The sequence below is a fragment of the Coturnix japonica genome, chromosome 3 (genome assembly GCF_054131305.1).
Source record: "Coturnix japonica strain WE chromosome 3, WE-NBRP24, whole genome shotgun sequence".
NCBI classification, from domain to species: domain Eukaryota; kingdom Metazoa; phylum Chordata; class Aves; order Galliformes; family Phasianidae; genus Coturnix; species Coturnix japonica.
Window position 1 is genome coordinate 83441631 of NC_140665.1, and position 17258 is coordinate 83458888.

The following is a 17258-nucleotide window of genomic DNA, read 5'->3' on the forward strand; positions in this document are numbered from 1 at the left end:
TTATTTTACTCTGAGGACCTTCTAAGACACTGTTAGTAACTTTATAGTTCCTGTTTTACTTCTCAATGGCAAACATCGTAAACAGGTGCTGAGTAAAACGCATGTACAGATGTCGCCTAAATGACCATGTTACTTTCAATTGCTCCTTTGTACTGCAGTCACTGCTCTCTCAGCACCTGTTTTTCTTCTCAGAGCAAGTCCTAACAGGAGACCAAGAGACAGGAGAGGCTTGTGGGGCTTGGCTTTTTTTGTCAGAAGAAAGCTCTGAAAATCCAAAATAGTAGCACTGTGTAAATAAACAATTGAAGCAGATGTGTTCAGTGCTCACTTCATTTGTTGCTGTTGGAAAAGCACGCAGGTGACCATCATCACCTCTGTGTGCTGCTCTGAGCTGTGCTGTCACTCACACAACTGTAGGTTTGGGGTGGGTTCTTTTCCAGTTCCATTTCATTTCCATTTCATTTCCATTTCATTTCCAGCCTAACTGTGCTGCAGCCCAGGACTGCCTGCAAGAACAGCCCACACGGCAGCCCCAGTGCTGCTCCCATAAGATGGCTGTCAGCATTCAGCAATTAGATGCATTAATTCTGCCCTTGACATGCTCAGTCCTGCTTGACGCAGCTCAAAGACGCCTCCCTAAGATACATGTATCAGGTAAAAAACAGACAAACAAACAAACAGAAAAGCTAACCCTGAAATTACCTGTGCAGTAAGTTTGGAGAGGTCTGATCTGGACAGGTGGCTTCTGCTATGTGCTTACACCAAAGAATTCCAAAAAGTTAAAAGAATAAATAAAACTAAAAACAAGCCTCAGGTAGCTCTCCCTGCCTTGCAGCTATAGGCCGAGCAGAGTCAACATGTAGAGCTCTCCATCTCCCCTCAGGTGTCGCACCACTGCCCTCCCCATGCTCCCCAGAACGTCCTACATGGCACCCACACAGCACTGTGGGTGGGAAGGACCCAAGCAACCATCTCATCCACCTGCTGCTGTGGGCAGGGACACCTCCCAGCTGGGCAGGTTGCCCAAAGCTTTGTGATGCACTCATCCCAAGAAGCACCAAGACCCAGCTCACGGTTTGCTGAGAACCCATGGACAAAGGCCACTTACCTCACAGGCAGCTGTGCACAGAGGTCAGGAGCTGGTCCTGGCAGCAGCAAACCCACATTCCTGCGCAGCACCCACAGCTGCTGCCGTCACTCCCCACTCGCTCTGTAAATACTCACAGAGCAGCAGAGCAGGCGTGGAAAGAGGGAAATGTTACGTGCACAGCAAGGCTCTGCCTTACATGTGAGGAAGCAGCTTGACATATTGTGTGCAAAGTGCTGGGGACTCACAGGAAAATTGTCTCCAAAGCCTGAACACGTTTGAGGATAAAAACAAGAAATGTATTTTTTTTAACATTAAGGTAAACTTAGTCTGGGAGGCCTGAGCCTGCTATATCCCAGCAATCCATGTGATTCCATTGGAAGGTATAGTTCAATAGATGTATCACCAATAAACCCCCTCCCCATACTTGGTGGTATTGCTTGTCATGCCATCCTGCACAGCCAGAAACAAATAAATTGCATTGATGGCCTGCAGCTAACAAACACACTAGGAAAGCACTAAATGCTGACTTAGCCATCTCACAGCTGGGAACAAGAAGCCCCCAAATAAAGCCAGTGCTCACTCTGTAGGCAGCAATGAGCTTTCTTCAGGTGCCTCCAAGCTGGCACCAGGAAGCCATGAGCAGGATATGAGCTGTCCTTAAGAAACCAACTCCCACCACACCTTGCTTTCACCACCTGTCTCTGCCCACTCTTATCAAACACAAAGCCTGGAAAGTGACATTACTCAGTGATGATAAGGACTGCTAGATCTCACCCCCACCTGCATCCCTCCTTTGTAGGACAAAAGTGAAATGTCGTTACCTGCTCCAGCACCTCCCATGGAAGAGTCCAGAACATTTTGCTTAAGAAAAGCCTCAAATACGTAGTCAAGGCTTTGGTTAAGATGTTTTCTGAGGTGGCACATCCACCCACAAAACTATTTGATCAACGTAAGCCATTCATTTGCCTGGGTACTTCTGTCATTTTCTAGGGTTCATTTGTCAACTTGTTTCTTTTGTTTTTTATCCCCACAAAATCTTACACCCACAGCAAAATTCTGCCTTCAAAATAAACCTTGTCCAAAAGATCACAGATCCAAGTGTCAAAAAGTTTTCTAAATGCTGACAGCAATTCGTTAATAGCACCTTATTTGAATAGCAGAATTTCCATGACCATAAGAGGAGTCCAAAAACCAACACAGTCTTACCATTTTGCCAGTCACTAAAAGTACTACTAAAATCCCTACTAAAACATGATCCAGCACATGAGAGGTGACCTAGCATAGCTCCTCTGACTCTCTCAAGCATGTTGGGAAGTAACTTACTACCAAATATTTTTTAATATAATTTCTAACATTGGCATCACTGATGCTAATTCAAATTGGAACGCTCATGCAAATAATGCACTTTTTATTATTAATGTTTGTTTTGCAAATAAATGAGAATTCATTTAATACTCCTACTGCTGACAAATTATCTTCAATTAAAATGCTGATGCACAGAATACTGAAAAAAAGCTGTAAGTGGATGAGCTGAAAGTGAGAAAAACCGTGATATGCCGCTATTGCGCACCTATGTTTTCAAAATAAAACATCCATTTTCTCTGTGGGGAATATTGACCTAACCACGTGATAGCTGGACTCTCCCAGAAACTTCCTAATTCCTGTAAGACAGCTGACAGCACTCACTTCAAGCCATGTGTGAACCATCATCCAGATAATCATCCAGAATATGAATAACCATTGAGCAGCTACCAGGTCATTGAGATGTGTAGTGCTGTATTATTTTTACAGAAGAAAATGTGTACAAACAGTAAACACCATCAAGAACACTTTATGCACATTAAAGGATGTTGTTATAACCCAAGCCATCAGGACAAGATGCCATCTCTGAGTTAAGGCAGCAACGCAGAGCCCCAGAGAAAGATTCTTAAACGTTATTTGTAGGTTCCTTTAAAAAAAGCTAGAAATCTAAATAGCGGTGAAAAAGAATCAAAGGATTCAATACTTGTACATGAATATTTATTCTTCAGTGCTCATCTCCTATACATATTTACACACGGAATTCTGGAATATTGCAATAAGGCAAATTTAAAGTGTTTTGCATATTGCAAGTCAGGAGGGGAAATAATACATCAAGGGTAAGAAACTGCTTCTCAGATCACTTACAGGTGCATACCTGTGTAAGATGATTTCTTCACTTATGAGATCTCATCACAACTAACTTGCAGGTGCTACTCAAATCTGATGTACATTTGTGTTCCCAGTATACTCGGAGAAACTATTCTTTATTACACTCGAATGAAATATAGAATCGTGATATAAATAACATTTCTCTGTGGGGGAAAAAAACCCAAACAGCACTATAAGACAGAAAACAATTTTTTATTCTTATAGAAAACAATATTAAAAGGGGCAATTCAAAGGACCCCGCAGGTAGACAAAAGGGTAAGCTATAAAGACACAAAATGGACACAAGATTTGAAATATATATATATACACACATATACACAATAGTTTTTACTGTGTTTCCAGATGAATAGAAAATCATCTGCTGTTTCCATCACTGCTCTTAGCTGCTGCAGAACGCACTTACAGGAGGGTGTTGCAGTATATGAGGACATTCACGGCACCCCATGCACTGCACACTGCTTCAAGCACTCAGGTTCTGGCCAAAGTTAAGTTCAAAACAACCAGACACAAACATGGGCTGTGCTCCCCTCAGCCCAGCTCAAATCTATCCTCTGTTATGGTTTTACCTACAAATAAGGCATAGCGGTTCCAGTACTACATTAAATGCTGTTGAACAACTGGAAAAGAAAAATAATCATCAGAAACTCTTTCCAAAAAAGTACTTTATTAGGGAGGATAAAAAGCGCTGTTCAGACAGTCCGAGTAGGTGTGGTGTTCTGTGCCAGGAGGCTCCTCCATCTCAAAGTCATCTGGATCTGGGGGCAGTTGGTCAGTATCTTCATCAGAGGTCGAAGGGCGAGTGAGGATTATTCGAGGTATCTTCAGGAAGATTGAAAAGATTGCAGAGAAAATGAGTAAGATCAAGAGCAAGGAAGAGTTTAAAATTGGTATTATGAAGGTACAGGTAATGAGCAAGAATATGTAAGAGATGTAACACCACAAGGCTTTCTGAGGAGTAAACAGGTCTATGCTAAAAACTGCAGTTTTTGCAAACTTTATGAAGCAAAATTCAGATAAACTGCATTTTCTTCTCATTCACTAACTTCTAAAAAGCTTCTACAGAAAGGAAGATTTGGCTACTTTAAAACAATCTTTTATATAAGTATGAAAATGTGAAAACTACACATAACGTATAACTTTATAAAATCTATAAAATTTAAAGCAATACAGAGTTATTAAAGATAAGAAATTTTCATAATAAAAGCTGAGAAAACAGTAAGTTTATGCATCCAACAAGCAAATAATAATGTATAATAAACTGTCTCCCTTGCCAGTAGTCAGAAAACTTTCAAGAGAGGCAGTAGTTCTTATGTATCTGTTACTCTGTTCTACTTCTTCAGACCTTCTAAGAGCACTTAATGTTGACACCGTACACCTCAATCGCTGATGCATTATTTCCTTGCCATAAACCACTTGATTTGGGAAATGACACATACACAGAGATCTGACACATGCACAGAGAACCACCACCTGCTCAGGGCCTGGCACCCAGCTTACAGGCAGCCAAGCTACACATAGGCACCAAAAGGCCAACATCAGGCTGGATTCTCACATACCATAAATGCAAACCAATTTTAAAACCACCCACATTTTTCATTTTTTCAGTTACATTCCCATTTCTATTCAACACTCATATCTCCTCTTTCTTTTTTTCCTTCCTTTCTCCCTTCTTTTGCTTAGACTAAGGAGGATACATTACTGGAAGCATTAAATCACCCTCTATAGATCAGAAGTAATGGGAAACTTTACTTCAGCCGCGTCACACCTGACGGTGTTTACAAGATCTCCACCCACTGGACATTTCCCTTGATATGTTCATTACTAAGAGATATTTCCTGTTTAGTGACAGCCAGCTGCTTTGTGCTACAGCAAATACAGCAAAATACGTGGAGGTACATATCTTTTATGTACAGGTCGGTTCCCTGGGTCATAGTGCAGAATTCCACCATCTCAAAAAAAAGAGATGGGGACCATGCCTTATCTGAAGTTGCTTACAATGATATCCAGTGCCAGCCTTTGTATTTCACTAAGAAAGCTTTTCTTTAACTATCCTGTCTCTTCTGAAACATGCTTCTTGCATGCTACTTTCAAATACTACTATGGCACAAAGTCTTACACTCACAAAGTGGATTTGATTTACTTATCCTCATGAAGAAAACAGGGGAAAAAACAAAACACCTCATTGTCACTGAGGCCTAACTCTAAAAATTTAAACTAGTAACATGAAGTTCTTGTGGTTATCCCACTCTACCACCACCACCATACACATATACACAGAGTTTTGATATGGCACCTTTGGAGACTGTTTTTTTAGGGCACTCTGACACACTCCTCATTTTAGAGATCATTCCATTGAGTTATTGTAAAAAAATTATCTAGTTTTTCTTTTAATTAACTAAATCTGAAAGAAACATAAATCCAAGATTAACAATATTGCCACTGGAGGAACAAATTCCACAGCATGTTCAAGTTCTGGCATGAAATCACCTTTCACATCTCTCCATATGTTTGTTCAATACACTGCAAGCTGTATTTAGGCTTTCACAACTTTCCTGAAAACTTACCTCATTTCCTTCGCAACATACTCCCTTCCCTACGCCCACAGTTGAAATGTGGTCTGCAGACCACATGCCTCTAGAGCCTGAGCTAAAGCTGAGCCTTTGGAAGGCATCCCATCCCCACCAACAGACTATGATCTCCTCTTAGACATCCACCTGCCCACTGGTTCACGCTTGTGCAACACTGCTGTGGAACCTGTATTGAAGGCATTCATTCAACAAGCAGCGTTGGAGAAAGTCTTCCATCTAGTCTTTCACTTTGCTGCGTGTAAAGAGGAACTGGCACCAAATGACAGATCAACTTTCTACAGTGGAGGCTTCTCAGCCCAAAAGGGGGCTGGAAATCTGTGCTCCCAAGAGAAGAGAACAGAACTGGCTCATTGCTAATCCACTGCAACTCATGTGAATCCTCCAGGAAAATGACAACTCTCATATACACCCACCCAATGCTGCTTCAGAAACATATCGCTGAGTTTCTATAACCAAATTTTCTGGTCCAAGCACTGCCATCTCCTCCATCTCTCTCTGTTTTCTGTACATCTCATCTCCTTTAACCACTCTCTGTCTGAAAACCCACAGTAACCTATACTGTAGCAATTCCCAAACTCTAGCTGTTCTCTTCTCAGAGGTTAATTGACATGATAGGATTTGGAGGAGCCCAGATTTCCTCACAGCTACATCATAAGCTCTAATAGGTCCTGGATGTGAGCAGTGACACCTAAGCAATTAAAGACTGGAAGCAAACCCTGCTAAGAAACAGAGTCTCCTTTTCTTCAAGATTAGTTGCAGTGAAAGGAAACTCAAACCTCTTCATCTAGCATCAAAATCTATTGATTCATGACCTTAAAAACAACAACAACAAACAGTTATAAAAAACCTCCATCATACTTGTAAGCAGTGCGAGTTTTCCATCTTCTCCCAGCTGTCCCCTAGGAACCCACAGCTCTCCACCCCTACCTTCACATTCCCCTTGGCTGCAGCAAAATCATGACCTAAGCTTTACCTACTTCCTTTTCAATTCCAGTTTTGATTTGTTCATTTAAAAGCAAAACAAAACAAACAAACAGAAAAAGCAGAGTAGAATAACTCAACAACTACATTTTCATTGTATTTACTTTGTCTTTTTTACCATCCTTTTTTCATACTCAGTACCTCTATTCCTAGAATCCCAATGGATTCCTTATACTCTTGCTTTCAGGTTTCTGCAGTTATCTTCACTAATCACAGCATCACCTTACTTAACTGGTAAGCTTTGTTTCTAGAGTTTGTTGTGGCTGTTGTTTTTCAGACAGGAGAACATATTTCACACACACACACACACACAAAATGGCACAGTAAAGGTGAAGCAAACTGGAGACATTGCTCCATTACAAACTGTTTAAGACACAAAGCAGCACGGGCTGCTGAACTCTAAAGTTGCCTGCATAAAAGGAGGCATGTAACTTCCATCTTCAACCAGTAATTCCTCAGAAAATGTTAATCTTGGTGGAGGAGGACAGTTTAAACAGGATTCTGCAGCGTTCCATTGTTTTACCCCATGAGTTTTACCAAACAGTGCCTGAACTTGCTCAAAATATTTCTGTTGAAATTGAGGAGTCCTCCTACTCGCTTTCCATCATCAACTCATTATTAAGCAATGATCAATTCAAAAACATAAAAATAAGTGTTGGGTGGCTTTTTTTTTATTTCAGAAAAAAAAGTGTAATTAATTATTTTAAACCAATTACTGTTTTCCATTTCCCCTTTAAAAACATTTTCTGTGCCTAAAAAGGAAATTTGAACAGGGACACATTCTGCATCAAAACCAATGTATTCATTGTAGGAATTTCTTCTGTTGCCCTGTTTGCATCTTCCTTGCCCTACACAGCACTTTACCACAGAAGCACTAAGACTTAAAACACTAAAAAGGGATGCATTTTATTTCTATTTATAATTGGTCATCAGTAAAAATCAAGTGATTTCAGACACTCATTTTATGGACTTCTCCTCCTCCACTGATAGTTGGAGTCCTTCAGCCAAAACACAGTCCACTACAACAAGCACTGAAACAAAACGGTCAATCGATCTGCAGTGTTGGCTGCAAAAATTAATTCATATTGACACAAGAGGAATAAATATGCAACTGGCTATGATGCTTCAGTTGCAAGTATCTCCTTTAAGCATCCCCCAGTGGCTGCCTTTGTGCCATTGGGAAAGCCAAAATACGCAAGCAAGATCCCAAGTGTTGAAGAACAGGAACTGAAAAAGCATTTGGATTGGTCTTCTGGAAGAAAATCAGATTTAGCTTTAACTCTAGTTCAAGCAGATGACTATTTATTATTCCATAGCTAGAGAACAACTTTAATAGGTATGCGTGCCTAATTCAGCTTCCTGTATCTAAATAGTACATATACTAGAATTTTGATTGACACCAGCACTAAGAGTATTATTTGGACACTTCAGCTAGTGAAACAAGAGAAAAAAAAATCTACCTGGTTCCGAGCATTTATAAGGCTTTTATAAACACGAATCATGTTGTGATTTCATACTTCATTTTATTATTCCTCACTGGTGATGGCAATAATAGTTTTGATCTCAACAAAAGGAAATTCAAGATTCTCACCAGACAATGAAAACTTGTCCTTGCTAGATGCAAAAGACTGAAGTTGAAAATGACTGTATTTGCGAAAGGAACTGCCTAAATCAAGTTTCTTTCCTTGACCTGAGTGAAGGAGGGCATTCAGTCATGCCAAAACTATGTTGCATATAGCTGAGACTTTCAATAACAAGTTTTAAAAGATGCCAAAGTACAACCAACAAGAAAAGGAGAGAATGAACTGATCAATTTATCCAGGGTTCAGTGGTATCTCCTGTTCTTTTTAATAAAAGTTTTGTCAATAAAGACAGGGACAGTACATAACAGCAGCCTTCTCCTCAAAAGAAAACAGAGAAAATATAAGTTAGAGATGAAGAAAGAGGTTTAATTAAATTGTTGTGTATTTGTTATTAAGAAGCAATTTCCCTTTCCAGGTGGAAGCAGAAAGCGTAGGAGGAATGTGCAGGGGAGGATGATACAGTTCATCCTTGCCCCTTGAGCAGCCACAGCACTTGTGAGCACAGCTGGAGCCTTGCATGGGAGCTTGAGCCATGGTTTATAAGGCACTGCCTCGGCCCTGGCAGCAGCAGTGGTGGAAGCCCTGAGCAGTTGATGAGGAGCTCATTCTTCCTCCCTGAGCTGGTCACTCATCTAATGCTCTCCTTTGTGATTTGATCCCAGATCTGTTGCAACCCAGCATGATTTCTTACAGGCTTAACGCACTCAGCAAGTGCTCGCTCCAGGTGCTGTCTCCTAGAATGTACTCTGTGGGATTGGTATCTTTTAGAGGCTGTGATTATAATTAGGTATTTTCTTCAAATGTTATTGGGACAGCAAGAATATACGTTCAACTTTATTTAATCAGTTTCCCAGTGAGTATTACTTACACTATTTGGGCACATCACATTTAGAGCAATGCTTCTTTTTCATCTGGCAGTTTTGTATGTACCATAGGAGGGGCACTAGGCAAGGAAGGTGGAATTCAGTCAAATTACATGGATTTTCCCAGAAAATCCTAGATATAAATGACACTCATACATCTGGTGAACAATATGAAAAAACGTCTAAAGGAATTTACAGGGCAAAGGCACACAATTAAGAAAAATTACATTACATTACAAGAAGTTTTCATTACCCATCCAATGAATTACTGCTCATTCATATAGTCATAGAATTCTTCAACCTAGCAGGCTTGTAGGTTTGAATCTGGGTTTGACTGGACTAGTTAACAAGTCAAATGAGCCTTTTAAAAGACCTTCAAGCAACTAAATCCATGAAGAACAGAGAGTAAACCTTAATCTGGCAGGGGCATCATCCTTTGTAATAGAGTGGGAGGCTTGGAAATAGAATGGAAAATGGCAGCAAATGGCTAGAGGGCCATAGTTGGCAAATGAGAGACAGCAGTACTACCACAGATAACATATGTGAAAAGGATGTTTGGGATGTTTATTAAAATTCGATAAAAATAAATAGATGAAGACAGATTCCCTGCTGGAGGGCTGGAAGCAGTGATGACATGGAAGAGTAGGAGAAAGAAGAGAGGCACTGCAACAGCTCATCCAGTACTCAGCTCAGCTGTCACAGGAAAAAGAACAGAAGCCTTTGATTTCTTTGTCACTGTGATATCCTCCTATCTTCTCTGGGAGTAGGTGCACTCAGTTTCTCTTAGAACACAGAAACACAAAGGAAACAAACTTTCCTTGATTCCTAGCAAAGGAGAAGATTCTGTCATGTTTTAACCATCTTTGCAATTTGTTTATCCGAATGTGCAAAGCATATTTTCCATAAGCAGCGAGCACTGTATGCGTCTTTCAGATTAAGTTACTTAGGAAGATGAATTTCACCAGAGGGAGATGAGACACTGACCAGTTCCTGAGTCAGCAGGATGTCCCTGAAAAGCCCATAATCCATAAGACTGACTTGTCCTGCTCTAGGCTAAAAGGCAGTAATATAAACAGTACAGTTTGCTACAGCACAAAGTTGTTGATAAAAAACAGAAACACCAACGTTTTTTCTCCAGAGAAGAATTTGCACACTCGCTCATTTTAACAGCTGAAATGTCTTCAGCCAGCTGACTTCCTCTGGGCGCTTTGCTCTGAGATACTACCATAGTCTTGTCTGCCTGCTCCTCCCTTTGCAGCTGAAAGGCTCTGGGGAGAGGTAGAAAAACTTGCTGCATTATTTTACCAAGAGGAACACAAGAAATTATTTCTTTTCTTTGGCTAAAAACACTAAAAGCCAGGCAACTGCTACAAAGGATTCAGGCCACTACCACTGCATGAATCAGCCCTACCAACCATTGCTCTAACTGGAAGCCTCATGTTTCCTGCCATGTGGGTTGAGACCACGCAGAAACAGCTATCAAGTACAGCTGGATCAAAAGAAAAACAGGAAGAAAAAAAGAAAGAAAGAAAAAAAAGAAAATGATGGAATGAAATGATTTTCAATTGGAAAATAATACTGGTCTAAATGTTTACAAGATGATGTTGAACCAGAAGCTGCAAATAAATAATTTCTTTAAGCAACTAAGTAAGGAAGCAACCTTTATTAGTGCACCCTATAGCCAAAACACAAAAACATAAAGGAAAAGAGATCTTTGATTGGAGTCTTTTATATAACGTGAACTTTCATTTTTCACCATTAGCTGAGTTGTGAGTGCTATTGCTAGAAAAGGACAAAAAAAGGCTGGGAGAAGAAGAATCAAGCAAAGCATTACTCTGGCATTTGCAGCAAGAGTTGCTGCTGCCTGATACTTCAGTCTCAGTACAAGTGGGATGACCTTCATAATTCAAATATCTTCGTTCTATTGTATCTTCCTAGCAAAGCTTGAATTTCAGGTGTACAGGCAGATGACTTTGAGTGGGGTATGTCTTTAGATAGCTTAAATTTTACTGAAGCACATAAAAGTGGATCAGAATTCTAAAAAATATAAAACCAACCACTTTGGAGGCTCAGCCACTTCCTTTTGAAATGTTTAAAGTAGGGGTAACGTTGTCCAACACCAGCTAAAATACGGGCAAGAAGCCTTAGCCTGCAATGTAAGTTCCCCTTAAAGCCAAAGCACAAAACAATGAGCTGTAGGTAGCAGCTCAATCCCCCCTTTCTTAAAGAGGTACCCTGGGATGCTGCTCTAGAGAGAATCCTGGCAACAAATTAAGGGAAGGGAATAGACATCACTATTAGAGCTTAAAAAACCTCAGTGGTTCATATGGTCTGATCTGCTATGTTGTTGCTTGACCAGGATCTGAGCATTCCAAAAGTTGAGTCCTGGCTGCAATGACAACCACCAAGGACATGTGATGGGGTTACTGATCATTGGTATGTGCTTTCCTTTGACTGACCCGTCAGAAGTTTTGTGCCAGTATCTACTATCCTTCCTAGAATTAATGACAGACAACACACAGTTATTTAGCTAAGCAGGATTTGTTACTTGCTGTAGTCATTGTACTTACTGTTATGACATGGTTTAATGTCTGGAAGGGGCTGCCTTTAGATGAATCTTCAGTAGGACTGGCATCATGTGTGTTGGGTTCAGAAATTAGGGATCCCTTCAAAAACAAAGCAGCAGAAATGCATTATTTATTCCAGTCTCTATACAAGGAAAGCAAGTTCCTCCCTCTCAGGTGCCTGTACAAACACCTAGCCCTTTTGTTATACATGGCTGCACAACTAAAGCAAATAAAATTGCAGTGCTTGTTGTTCCCTATGTGCTGAACACAGTGTATATTTGAACTGCTTAAATGGTCAGTTCAAGAATAAGAATGCGTAACAACATATCATGGCTAAAATACCAGACTCCTGCAATACACCTGAATACATTAATTCCTTCTCGTCTCCAACACATGCAGTCAGGTTTAGTTCTACAGCCTTTAAATAGGTGAATGACTCTGCCATCTTGTGGGAGACAGAGAAAATAACTATTAGTAGGATAGGAGACTGAACAGTATGGAATGTATTTTCTTTTTTTAAATCTCCATCATTAACAAAGGTTAGTAGCAAGCATATTTCAAGTACCTCCAAAAATAATGATGAATTACAACCCCACAGAGGAACCCAAGCAAATCGTTTGATTTTTAAGATACCTAACAAAAACTGCTCAGGAGTTAAAGATACAATAACTAGAAATCTTGACTTTTTCCCTGATGATCTATTGATGTTAAATACGTAAAGAATTACTTCATTTCTCCCTCACCTTATTTAAAATTTAATATATATATATTATATACATGTATATATATGTATATACATGAATAATCCATTAATAAACAGGAAGATAAAATGATCCAGAATGTTATCAGGATGTGAGGATCCACTCAAACCATTTTTCCCAGCTGGTGAAAATCTAAGAGTAGGCCAGAGTGAAGAAAAAACTGCGATCAGAAAAGATGGGGCTTGAAGTGGAGCAGCCAGAGAGACACATTTATTACTTAGCACTGGAAGCCTCCAACAGTGGGGTTACTTTGAGCTGTTATCTCCTGACCAGATATAACCTTGGAGAAGCAAGCTGACATAGTTTGCGCTTATTTGTAAGACCTGCAGTAAGCTCATCTAGTATAACTAACACAATGCCATAAGCAAGTTTCTAAATACAATTACGTTTGTGCTTACCGAGGCCACTATTCACCTTTACAAACCAGCCATTAAAGTGAGTAATATTTTGTTTAGTAATCTGAATATAAAGATCAGAAAACCAGAATGCAATAAAAAAGAAAACCAAGAGTTAGTATTGTTATAGCTTCTTTAAAAGACGTAAGTCACTCTGAAAGTAATGCCTTCTATTAGTTTCCACGGAAACTGCAAGAGATACAAAAGAATACAATAACACTATTTGATAGAGCAAATTCTCAGCTACAAAGCATTATTTTTCAACATAGTCACCACCATCAGCTCTGCAATTTCTACAGCGATGAATAAGAGCCTTCATGTTGCGTTCATAAGCATCTGTGCAAGGGGAGGTGACCAACAGTTTCACAGCTGTTATGATGGCATTGTTGTTAGGAAAATGCTACCCAGTTAGTTTATCTTTCATTGGCCCAGACAGGTGGAAACCAGAAGGCACCAAATCCAGACTATACAGGTGGGTGTGGTAACACAGTCTGAGATTAGCAATGTGCTCCACAGTCTTCAAACTGGTGTAGGGTCTGGTGTTATCATGCTGTAAGGGAAAGGTTGTCTTCTCTGGCCTGGAAGCTCGAGCCTTCAGCTTAGTTAACATCACGATGTAGCAGTCAAGAGTTGATGGTCTGTCCAGGAAATCCAGAAGGATCACCCCTTTTCCTATTGCAAAAGACAGCAAATATCCATCACTTCACCTGCTGAGTGCTACGTCTTGCACTTTTTCTTCGACAGGAAACTGTCATCTTCAGCCTCATATTGGTTCAATAGCTCCTGACAAACTTGCATATGGTGTTCTTTCTATTCCTGTGTGAACATTCATGGGATCCACCTGTTGCAAACTTTGCAATGTTCCAGTGCTGCCACCATCATTTCCAAAATAGTGAAGCCAATACTGAACTCTGTATACAGTTCTGTGGTTGACATCTGCCAGATAAGTTGTTTGAGGACGTTCTTCATTTTGTGGTGTGACAGCTCTGCATGGCCATCCAGAACGTGGCTTGTCTTCCATGTCATTGCTGTCACTGCTGAAATGCCATCACCTCACTGCGCTCACATCCACTGCTTCGTCTCCATAAACATTCAGCAAGAGCCAATGCATGTCAATGGGCGCCAAGTTTCCCACCTGGAGGAATTCAGTGACACACCTTTGCTTCATATGCACTTCCATGTCTTGTGCCATCTGTCACATGGCAACAGAATGTAACAGAGTGTTGGCAGGAAGGTTCAGTCTTCACTGTCACCCTGCTAACATCCACCTCTGACATTGTAGGCCAACATAACAAAATAGGAGGCATTATTTTCAGAGTAGCCCTTATAATAATTTAGGAAGTATCTAAAAAGCTAAGTTTAAATCTAGATATCCAGCTCCCCACATCTGATTGCTTTGAATTAAAGTTTACAACAAGAGAACAGTCCCTACATTTACAAACAAAACAACTACCTCTGCCGCTCTTTCTCCTGCTTGCATCCCAGCCACATCTGCTGGACAACCTTTTGGTAGACGTGTAATCAAAATTCCCTGGTAACAAAAGAACACGTTTCAAACCTCTCACAGTTTCTTCTACTGTTTTTAGCCGTAAAAAGCAAATGGGAAGCAATTAATTTTCAGGTGTTGTTCTGCTGCCTCTATTGAAACAGAAACTAAAGAGTCTTAGAATATTAGCAGGCAAAAAGGCTTTCATGATTGACTAAACACACAACAATGCACAACAGTCATTAATTGTTTACACTGTGCCATGGGGGACAGACTGGGAAACAAGGATTTGTTTAAGTGATAATTGAGAAGATGCAAAATAGAGTTTTCTTAAATCAAATTAGCTCTTGGGAATGAGCAAATAAGATGGCAGAGGTAAGCTGACTGCAAACAGAGTGACACAGGTAAGGAAGTGGGAATTAGCCAGCGGTGTTCCAGCCATATGGCTGCCTTTGGAAAATCATTTTTTGGAAAATCAGGTTTCTCTCTTCAAAAGTCACTCTTCCAGGAGCTTTTCCATCAAAATCAGCTGTCAGCTTTTGCTTTGAGTTGCCCATGTTTCCCTTTGTCAACTCTATTTACTAGAACAACCTCAGAGGACAACCTCAGAATGCAAACAACAAAACACATTATCTGAAAACAAAAACCAAAAAACCTGCTTATCAGTCTCTTTCTAACAAGTACTAGATAAATGTTGAGTAATGAAATGCACCTCATCATTGTCTTTATATGGAGATGAGCCCTTTCCACCAGCAATGCTAATACCAAGACTCCCCATTTGACTGCACACAGTAATGGTTATCTGGAAAAGAATTATAGTTGATAAGTGGCCGGATTAATAAAAACATTGCCTATTAATTACACAAGCAATGAAAATCAAGCTCCCATTCTCAACACCAACAGCTTTCCCTTCTATAAATCTTAACCTATACAGAAATTGTGCTATTCTTTGATACCAGCACACGGAAAGCTTGTCTTTACTTTTCTATAACTACAAGAATGCATTATTCCCAAAATTCAGGTTTTCACATGCCAAAACTTTATAAGACCATTTATTGAATGCATTTTGTTTTGTCCAGAGTCTTCAACCAGAAAACTCTTCAACCTCCGCAGAACAGCAGACCAACCCACTTAGCCCATAAAACCTACCAATTTACTGAGCACTCACGATGGCAACATTAGGAGCAAAAAGTAAATATTTTTGTGTACATTTCTGAAATAACCTTTCTTTGAATCGTCCCTCATCTACAGACTGAATTATTTACTCCACCCTTCCAAGAGCAAGTAATTGAATTCAAGCACTATTATTGTAGCTTCCTCAATCAGACTTTCCATGCACGGTCAGAAGATTCAACAGTAACTACTGATTTAAAATATCAATATTTAAGTATTTTTTAAAGTAGCATTCATTGTAATCCATCTGTCTACTCTCTGCTTATCCTGCCAGTATTGGCAAAAATTCAGTATGGCTGCTCAGTAACTTAGATGAATTATTGGATTTATATAAAATAAAGCAAAGGTCACATAAATTAGTTTCATATTCTAAAGATGGCTTATATTCAAGAATTGTTCCCATAAATTGTGAATTTTTCTTTAATATATAACAATTCTTGTTACTTAATAGCATGAAAATTGCTAAAACCACTATCAGGCTAAACATAAGGAATACTTTGCTGCAGATTAACTGAACCTGAAAGTCAATCACATTTCAACTCATCACATAAGAAAAATGTTTTTACTTTCACTGATTTGGTTCATCTCTCTAAGACATTTCAGGCTTGAATAATTTCTGTATCTGATAGTTAAGAATATTTCAACACAGCTGTGTTTTGAAAATTGACAAATGTGCAGTTACTCTTGCATATATAACATAGTCATTTGGCATTCCTGATTTTAAGAAGGCATGAAAATACCCTGTCAGTCATACAAAAAACACTGACAATATTTTAGCTCGGATTTAGTTTTACCTGCACACCCAAGAATTCACTAGTAACTGTCAGCAATGCTTTGACGACAGGACATCAGTGTGGGTGTCACACTGGGTGGGCTGTCTTTTCTGGTGCTGCGTCCCCAGCATCTTTGGGCTGTAGCACAACTTTGCATTTCTACTACTGTCCCTTGCTAGAGCTCATCAGGCATGTTTCTTCCTCACATCCTCTAATGCATGCTGAGATGTGATATACCCACTGAAATCAGAATTTCTCCATTAACCTCAACACAAATCTCTCAGCTTCCACTCATAAGTCTCCTCCTGAATGGAGGAGAATACTGAATGGGTTCTCAAGGGATGGAAGTTTATCATGCTCTGAGGGTCATGTCACTGCTCCCACATCATGCATTTACAGGTGTAGCTGACCACCACCTGCACACAACTTTGGCTTGACTTACAATGACCCAAAGCTGGGTGCACAACAAGAGACAGTACTGAATGGCAGATACAGAGGGCGGTTTGTTACCTTAAGTGGAGGTTGTGTCCCATCTGCAGCTCTGGATTCCTCCAGAAACCTGCTGCTCTCTCCAGGTAAGCTGCCTGCTGAGACAGGGGCCTGCGCCTTGCTGTTAGTCCCTGGAGCAGTTTTCCCCTTCGTTGTTGACTTGTGCCTGTCTTGAAGAGCTGCTCTGGAATTTCTTTTATCTCTTAAATGAACATCATTATCAAAGAGGCTGCCAGAAAACTTGGAAATAGGTTCCTAGGGGTTAAAGATCAAACAGGTAAGCAAAGTAACAGCACAGTGAAGAGCTATGTGACACCCA

The 17258-nt window shown here is 40.0% G+C and overlaps 1 protein-coding gene across 5 annotated transcripts in view; it reads right to left on the reverse strand.

Moving 5' to 3' along the window:
• Nucleotides 1–3453: 3453 nt before the first annotated feature.
• The window catches only part of LRRC1 (leucine rich repeat containing 1), a 79764-nt gene continuing 65959 nt past the window's right edge, over nucleotides 3454–17258 (reverse strand). For 2 of the 5 annotated variants that reach the window (XM_085543850.1, XM_085543849.1), the window contains exons 15-19: nucleotides 16961–17194; nucleotides 15217–15306; nucleotides 14472–14549; nucleotides 11866–11961; nucleotides 3454–4099 (exon numbers count right to left, since the gene is read on the reverse strand). In XM_085543850.1, coding sequence (XP_085399976.1) covers nucleotides 3947–4099; nucleotides 11866–11961; nucleotides 14472–14549; nucleotides 15217–15306; nucleotides 16961–17194 — 651 coding nt within the window. In that variant the 3' untranslated portion in view covers nucleotides 3454–3946. The remainder of the gene's footprint in view (nucleotides 4100–11865; nucleotides 11962–14471; nucleotides 14550–15216; nucleotides 15307–16960; nucleotides 17195–17258) is intronic. The other 3 variants (XM_085543851.1, XM_085543852.1, XM_085543854.1) reach the window with 3 other exon arrangements.